General features: G+C 38.7%; 1 protein-coding gene across 1 annotated transcript; it reads left to right on the top strand.

Annotated features, from left to right (window-relative positions):
• The first annotated feature begins 1,640 nt into the window (after positions 1 to 1,640).
• On the top strand, positions 1,641 to 2,204 carry LOC118756506. The gene has a single exon (XM_036491267.1). It carries the CDS (start codon positions 1,641 to 1,643, stop codon positions 2,202 to 2,204), a length of 564 nt encoding a protein of 187 aa, XP_036347160.1.
• The last annotated feature ends 5,947 nt before the right edge of the window (positions 2,205 to 8,151 follow it).

The following is an 8,151-nucleotide window of genomic DNA, read 5'->3' as shown; positions in this document are numbered from 1 at the left end:
ACCTTTTCGTATATGACATCAAGAAGTTTAGCAGACACTACTACCGCAATGTCGTCAGCAAACCTACTATGGATGATCCTTCGGGCAATTCAGTACGAAGAACTCCATCATACATAATGTTCCATAGTAAAGGGCCTAGTACGGATCCTTGTGGAACGCCACCTGTTATCTTAGCCCGCTGCAGGCCCTCCTCCGTTTCGTTCCGCAGCACTCGCGAATGGAAATAACTTCGTATTAGTATTCGAAGATAATAAGAAATTCCAATACTCTCCAGTCTATCGAGTACTTTAGCCCAGGTGGCAGAGTTGAACGCGTTCTTTACGTCTAAGGTAACAATCACGCAGTACTCTTTTGATTCTCCCAGCCACCGTGTACCGCTCGTTGCATCCCGTGCTAACTTAATGACTTCTGCTACCGCATTCACAGTGGATTTCCCTTTTCTAAACCCGAATTGGTTTGCCGATATTCCCCCTTTCTCTTGGACTTCCCTGTGGAGACGCTTGACAATTATATTCTCCAAGATTTTACCTGCTGTGTCTAGCAGACAAATAGGCCGAAAACTTGGCTGATCATCCAGAGGTTTACCCGGCTTAGGTATTAAAACAAGCTTATGCCTCTTCCAGATTCGAGGGAAAGTTCCATTCCTGAAACATCCATTAAAAACTTGTAGGCTTAGGTATTAAAACAAGCTTTTGCCTCTTCCAGATTTGAGGGAAAGTTCCATTCGTGAAACATCAATTAAAAAATTGTAGAAATGAGGAAGCGTACTGCTGGACTGCAAGCTTTAGATCAATGTTGGGCACGCCATCGGGGCCAGGAGCCTTCTTTACTTCCACTTTAGCTGTTGCGAGTGTGATTTCTTCTTCCGTTACAGGGTCAACAACACTCAACGGATCACCATCCATAGTGGACACTAACGGCCTCTGTACAGGAAATAGTGTCTCCACAACGGACTTTAGGTATGCAGCGTTTGTCGGATTCATGTTTCTGCCTTTCAGCTTTTTTGAGAAAATTTTGTAAGCCGAGCCCCAAGGATTCCGTTCAGCATCATCGCAAAGCTCTAAAACGCATTACTTTCTTGAATTCCTTTCTTTAGTGCGTCGCGTGTACTCTTATAAGCCGCACGAAGTACCACGAAGTTGTCTCTTTCCCTAGCTCTCTGAGCGTTTCGTCTACATCTTAGACATTTCTTTCGCAGGTCCGCTATGTTATCGTTCCACCAGTAAACCGCATGACGATACGTGGAGGAAGTTCTCCTGGCCATTGAAGCATCGCATGCTGCGCGAATATCGGCCATTAGGTGCTCGGCCAGGGAGTCTGCTGACCCTTGGCAAACGGTGGATGGTAGCATGCTGGTAAACGAGTCGGGGTCTAAAGTACTGGTTTTCCAGCCGTGCGTGATTAAAAGTTGGTTAAATAGCTTCGGCCTGAAGCTAGCCGAGCAAAAAACAGAAGCAATACTTATCTCGAGTCGTAAGAAACTAGAGGAGGTAGCGCTAAAAATTGGCGACCACACCATCATAACGAAACCCACAATTAAATACCTGGGAGTGGTGCTAGACAAGCGTCTTACTTTCAGCGCCCACTTGAGCTATGTGAGAGAGAAAGCAGCTTCAACTATCACGGGACTATCGCGAATAATGCTTAATACGCGAGGACCGAAACAGCGCAGACGTTTACTCTTAGCGAGCGTGGTTAAAAGCCAAATACTGTATGCGGCCCCAATTTGGTCAAACGCGGCACAGTGTCCAGCCTACTTCCGCGGAGTCAACTCAACATACCGTTTATGCGCGCTCCGAGTTTGCAGCGCCTTCAGAACAGTGTCGGACGAAGCAGCTTTCATAATCGCCAGTATGATACCCGTAGATATACTGGCGAGAGAATCGACGGTCCTTGCATCCACACCGCGTAGTCTAACTCAATTAGACCGACGCCAAGCCCGGGAAAGCAGCATTACGGAGTGGCAAAACAAGTGCAATAGTACGATTAAAAGTCGTTGGACCTATCGCTGCATACCAAATCTGGTATCCTGGCTTGATAGAATGCATGGCGAAGTAGATTTTTATCTTAGTCAGTTCTTTAGTGGTCATGGCTGTTTTAAGGCATACCTATTTAAATTCAAACATGAGCACGACCCGTACTGCGACTTCTGTCGAAATGGCGTGGAAGAAGATGTGCACCACGTATTCTTTGAGTGCCCTTGATTCCATCGGCAGATGAACCAACTGAAACTAGCTGTTGGAGGGGTGTTTACGCCACAGTCCATAGTCGCCTATATGGTGAAAGGAGCCAGTGAATGGGCATCAACCAGCCACACACTAACTTCAATTTTGAAGGAACTGAGGGACCTAGAGAGACAGCGGCGTATCACCCGTGATTAAGCCAACTCTTAGCATAGCCGCGGACTGTGACCAAACTATGATGTTCACCAACCAAAGCGTAGGCGCGGACTGGAACCTAGGCCGTTCCAGCCGCCCGAGTAGTACAGCTAAGAAACTTGTGCTTTCAGACCGTCCCTTGAGCATGAAACTTACCAATTAAAGCGTAAGCGCGGACTGGAACCCAGGGCGTTCCAGCCGCCCAGGTGGCAATCTCGAAAACTTGTGTAATCGAAAAATAGGCGCGGACTGGAACCTAGGGCGTTCCAGCCGCCCAGGTGGCAATCTCGAAAACTTGTGCAATCGAAAAATAGGCGCGGACTGGAACCTAGGGCGTTCCAGCCGCCCAGGTGGCAATCTCGAAAATTTGCGCGATCGATAATAGGCGCGGACTGGAACCTAGGGCGTTCCAGCCGCAAATAAAGTGCAGTTTCGAATTTCGGCGCGTTGGTGCGGATCGGAACCTAGACCGTTCCAACCGCAAAGGCAGTATACATACATACGTATACGGGCCTGAAACTCGTCTCTTATGCAAGCCTGCTCAATGCAATACCAGCATAAGGCATGCCGTCATTTTAAGGTATTTGTTCTAACTGCCTATAAAAGCGAAGATAATAAGTTGTATCTAAGAGATAAATAAATAAATAGTTTAAAAAAAGGGTATTTCTCTTTAAACAAGACGTGGCAAAGCCTACTAGGTGTAGCCCAGGACTGAGTACAACCGACTGGAACGAATGTGCGAGCCTAGTGCTCAACCGCCTCCCGACGAAATACTTGACGGTGGTACCGGGGGGTTCGGTACTTGGACAGTAGGAGGCTTAGTTCGGGTTAAAGTCCCACACTGACGGGTACAGGCTTTCGATGCTTGCTCCTCGTAAAAAAAAAACAAAAAATGGTGTATGTATGTATGTATGTATGTATGTATTATGGCTGATTTCCATAGCGTCGATTGCTTTGCATACGTACAAAGTATAAGGTTCCATAAAGTTATCGAAACGCATCGCTAGAGCAATCACTGCATCAGAAACAAAGTTGATGCTTCGTTTGTTATTGGTTAGCATTGGTGTTTTAGAAATGGAAAATTCAGAAAAATTGTTCATTGCTATACTGAATATTTAAAATATGCACTGTTTATGGTTGCAATGTGTCGCAACTCTGCATATACAAACAGTTTGAATACCGCAGTATAACAATTTCCAAATATTGTATTGATAGGTTTGGGAAGTCAGCCTATGTATATGTATGTATGTGCACATATGTATGTGCATTAGATGCCTTATTTTCTCCATACATTTTGCTAAAGTATTTCAGATTCTCCCTCCGGCAGCAGAATATGAAAATATGACACTAAAGAGCTAACAAAATGGAAAAACAATTTCATTATTGCAAAAACTGAATGAGCTACTCCGAAAACCGCGATTTATAAGACTGTTTTGCTATAACTTTAGATCTTTATATGAAAACACATTCACACACAAGAAAGAAAAAAAAATCCAACGTCATGAAGAATAAGCCGCTAAAGCGAATGGCGTCCTCAGTTTTTAATACAACTAACCAAAAAGTTACCCACACGGCCTAAAGTGACAATTTGGTAACATTTTTCAGGAATTTTCAAATTTATTCGTTAGGATTTTCCAGATAGTAGTAATTTTTCCAAAACTAAAATATTTAAAATTGTAGCTAATTTAATGTAGTTTTTAAAAAAGTGAACAGATTTTAGATCAAATTATTAAAAAATAAAAATAAAATTTAAAAGCCAAAGCAGGAGTGGATAAAACTGTCGTAATGTGGAATACTTTAATCTATATTCACGACTGATAATAACATTATTATCTTACATAATCAAAAAAAAATAGACAATATTGATGCAAGCGATAATGGAGAAAACGACAAAGACTAGTTACTTCCTAAATGGTAGGTTTCATTAATTTAATACATATAAAGAAAAGTGCACTTAATTTTAACTACAGAGAAAACACTGCGCAATTTCTTGAAATCAACGTTGCCTACTCGGGAGCACGTTCTGCGTCGGCTAATTCACCTTCGTAAATCCAAAAAAAATATAAAAATACAAAAAAATAACAATACAAAGACAGGTTTTGAGGCATTATTTGTGGACGCATCAAATTATAAAAATTTTTTGGAAATTGACTCCAGTCGATGGATAAACAACCAAAATTATTTACGCGCTGAAGCAATAGTGAAAAAAATTATTGCAACAAAGTTAAATGAAAAAGTAACCACTTCCGAGACCGAGAAACAGATGGTTTTTCAACTCGTAGAGGCGCATCAGGAAGTGTTTCCCTACCTAGCATCCAAAAACGACATTGTTAAAAATTTCAAAAAAAATTTAAAGTATGTATGTCGGACATGGCTTTACGTAAATCTAATTTATTAGTTCAAATATAATTTTATTTAAAACCTGTCAACTTTTTTTATGACCACATTAAATTAGCTACAATTTTAAATATATTAGTTTTGGAAAAATTGTGACTATCTGGAAAATCCTAACGAATAAATTTGAAAATTCGTGAAAAATAGTACCAAATTGTCACTTTAGGCCGCGTGGGTACTTAACTGAGTACGCCATTCGCTTTAGCGGCTTATTCTTCATGAGTTTGGGAATTTTTTTTTTCTTTATTGTGTAAAATGAATGTGTTTTTATATAAGGATCCAAAGTAACAGCAAAACAGTCTTATATATCGCAGTTTTCGGAGTAGCTCATTCAGTTTTTGCAATAATCAAATTTTTTTTATTTTGTTAGGTCTTTAGCGTCCTATTTTCATATTCTGCTGCCGGAGGGAGGATCTGAAATACTTTAGCAGAATAAATCATCTAATATACATACATAGGTTCCGTCCTCGGTCCGTTGCTATGGATCATTGCTTACGATGGAGTCTTACGCCTACCTGTTCCAAAAGGTGTTAAAATAATTGCCTATGCTGATGATATTGCGCTAGTTGTCGTAGCGAAAGATATTAAGGGTGTACAGACAAACGGCCACCTCAAGTACTGCCAACTTGGTCGACGAATGGCTTAAGGATAATGGCTTGCAGCTAGCTATCCAGAAAACTGAAGGAGTACTTATAACAAGCAGGAAGAAGAAAGAAAGTACGACTTTGAATGTAAAAGGGTATGTATTTGAGACGATCCCAGCAGTAAGATACTTAGGTGTGATGATAGACGCTAGGTTATCATACAAAATATACACTGAAACGGTTAGTAAGAAAGCGGCTACAGTCCATAGTTCGTTAGCTAGGTTAATGGCAAATGTAGGAGGTCCTAGTCAGAATCGAAGGAAACTCTTGAGTAAAGTAACACAATCGGTTGTTATGTATGCCTGAGCTTAGAGCAAGGGAACAACGCCGCCGGATAGTCAGGCTGTAATCAGTGAAATAAATGAAGTAATTGACATTAATTGTGTTTCACTCTTGTTTTTTACTCCACAGGGAATCTCTCCACGAAGCACAGACGACAAAACGCTCCTGAACCCCTTATCACAAATGTGGATGAGGGAATACGGAAATTTTGTTATGGAGTGAGGTATTCTGTATGCCATGGCCCCTCTCTGATGAAATGCAAAAGCAGTCCCGCGGAGGTGGCTTCATCGGAGTTTCATACGGGCCACTGGTGAATAGTGCGCTATCCCAACGTCCGTAAAAAAAAACATATATGAATGCTTAGAAAAAATAACTAAAAAAATTTGTACACTCATTCATGTGATATCATAGCTAGTAAATTTTTTGGATTCATTATGTGCGCTTTTAAAACATATTTTTTTACGGTCTTCTCACTTATGAAAAATTATTAACATTGTAAATTCTCATATATATCTACTACATAGAACAAAAAAAAATTGCTTCTCTTTTTGTCACTTTTTAGCAGCAAGGCAGAAAATAAAAAAATCACATAATTGAAGGTGCAGAATCAATATATTTCTGAATATCTCAAACATGTTTGAAAAAATATGGCAAAAACTAAAACGCTCACATAAATACATACATGTCTGAGCAGTGAGTCGGCACTCTGTTAAAAAAAAAAAAACACAAAAAAAATATAAAAAATAAAACTGTTCCTGAAAATAAAATAAAAAAATTTATTTTTCTTTTTAAAATAATATAATCTAAAAATTTACAGAAAACTAAATTATAAAAAAATAAAAATAAAATAAGTTCCTAAAAACAATAAAATTAGTAAACGATTACTTCTTTTAAATCAATAAAAATTCAGAATGAAAAGAAAATTAAAAGAAAGTAAACAACATTTTTTTTATTAAAACAATATAATCTAAAAATTAAGAAAATTAAATTAAAAAAACAGAAAAAATAAAATAAGTTTCTACTAATTAAATGAAATTAAAAAAAGCATTTTTCTTTTAAAGCAATTACCGCATTCACAAGACGTGTTAAGCGTCGTAACATCTTAAGTCTGAAAATTTGTCTATGTAATTAAACGATTGAAATGGTTTTATGGGATTCGCTGTGTGTGATAAGAGCTAACTACATATATATCGTCGGTTAAAGTACAAAACCGCGTATCGTCATTCTGCAAAACCGCGTAACTGACATTGGCTGCCAAAAATTCACATAAACTCTTGGCTCAATAAGCTCTTGGCTCAATTCTTATCCATTTGTCCTAAAATATACTAGCCAGAAATGCGATTGCTTTATAAAAAAGAGAATAATTTTGAAACATGAGTGTTTTTCTCTCTAGAAAATAATTTATGCGACCTCACATACATTACATTATCTTGCATTATTTTGATACGAGGTTTTGCATTTTGTTGATACGCGGTTTTGTACTTTAAACGACGATATGTATATGTATGTACGAGGGATGTTTCCAAAGAATTTATAGGCATAAGTCTTGACATGTGTATGCAACAATCTAGTGCAATATTGTTCAGTCTGATTTTAGGTGTTCGACTGATATAGACGCGTTTTCATAGCATTGTTTTTATATGGAAGACGCAAAAAAATCTCAAAGAGCAAGGTGCGAAAACATCAGAAATTATTCAGCGGACCACTGCAACAAGCACTGGTCAAAAAACGGTCTGGAAAGTTGCAAATGCGTCCGTTATTGCAACAGGATAAAGGAAGACCACACACCGCAAGAAAAACGAAGGATGTTTCGAACGATTTACGATGGGAATTGCTTTCGCGCTCACCTTATTCCGCCTGGATCTTGCACCAAGTGATTATCACCAGTTCCCAGATTTGAAAAAACCCTTACGGGTGTTCGATTTGAAAGCTTAACTGACGTAAAACGTGCCATAAATAAGTCGATTGAGGAGACACCGGAATAGTTTCTTGAGGAGGGCTTAAAAAAATTGGTTTACCGTTGGAATAAATGTATTCAGTTAAATGGAGAATACTTTGAAAAACTACATTGTAATATTGACGAAAATTAACAAAATAATAAAAATTACAGCTAAATTCCCAGAACTTTAAAAACATCCCTCGTAAATATTTATTATCAGTTCAAAAACATTTCGGTGTATGTTTTTCCTAAGAACGAAGAGCATCGGAGAAAGTTGACATATCGAGCCCTAACCGCGAAAATAATACAAACTTTTTTTCAAAACTTACTTTTTGATGCAGAAATGCTTTAGAAGCTCCAAAAGCATTTGTGCAATCGAGGTTAGGGCTCGATATGTATGCGGCTGGAAGGAAACGTAAAAACCTTAAAGTTTTGTTTGTTTATTTAATTTCCTGAATTATGATATGGTACTGCATTCTATGATAAAAACATTACAAGGGAAAACCATTAAGAG

Source organism: Rhagoletis pomonella, unplaced genomic scaffold (genome assembly GCF_013731165.1).
Source record: "Rhagoletis pomonella isolate Grant_MI unplaced genomic scaffold, Rhpom_1.0 Rhpom_scaffold_00002, whole genome shotgun sequence".
Classification (NCBI taxonomy): domain Eukaryota; kingdom Metazoa; phylum Arthropoda; class Insecta; order Diptera; family Tephritidae; genus Rhagoletis; species Rhagoletis pomonella.
Note: the sequence above shows the minus strand (reverse complement) of the source record. Positions and strands in the feature narration are given on the sequence as shown.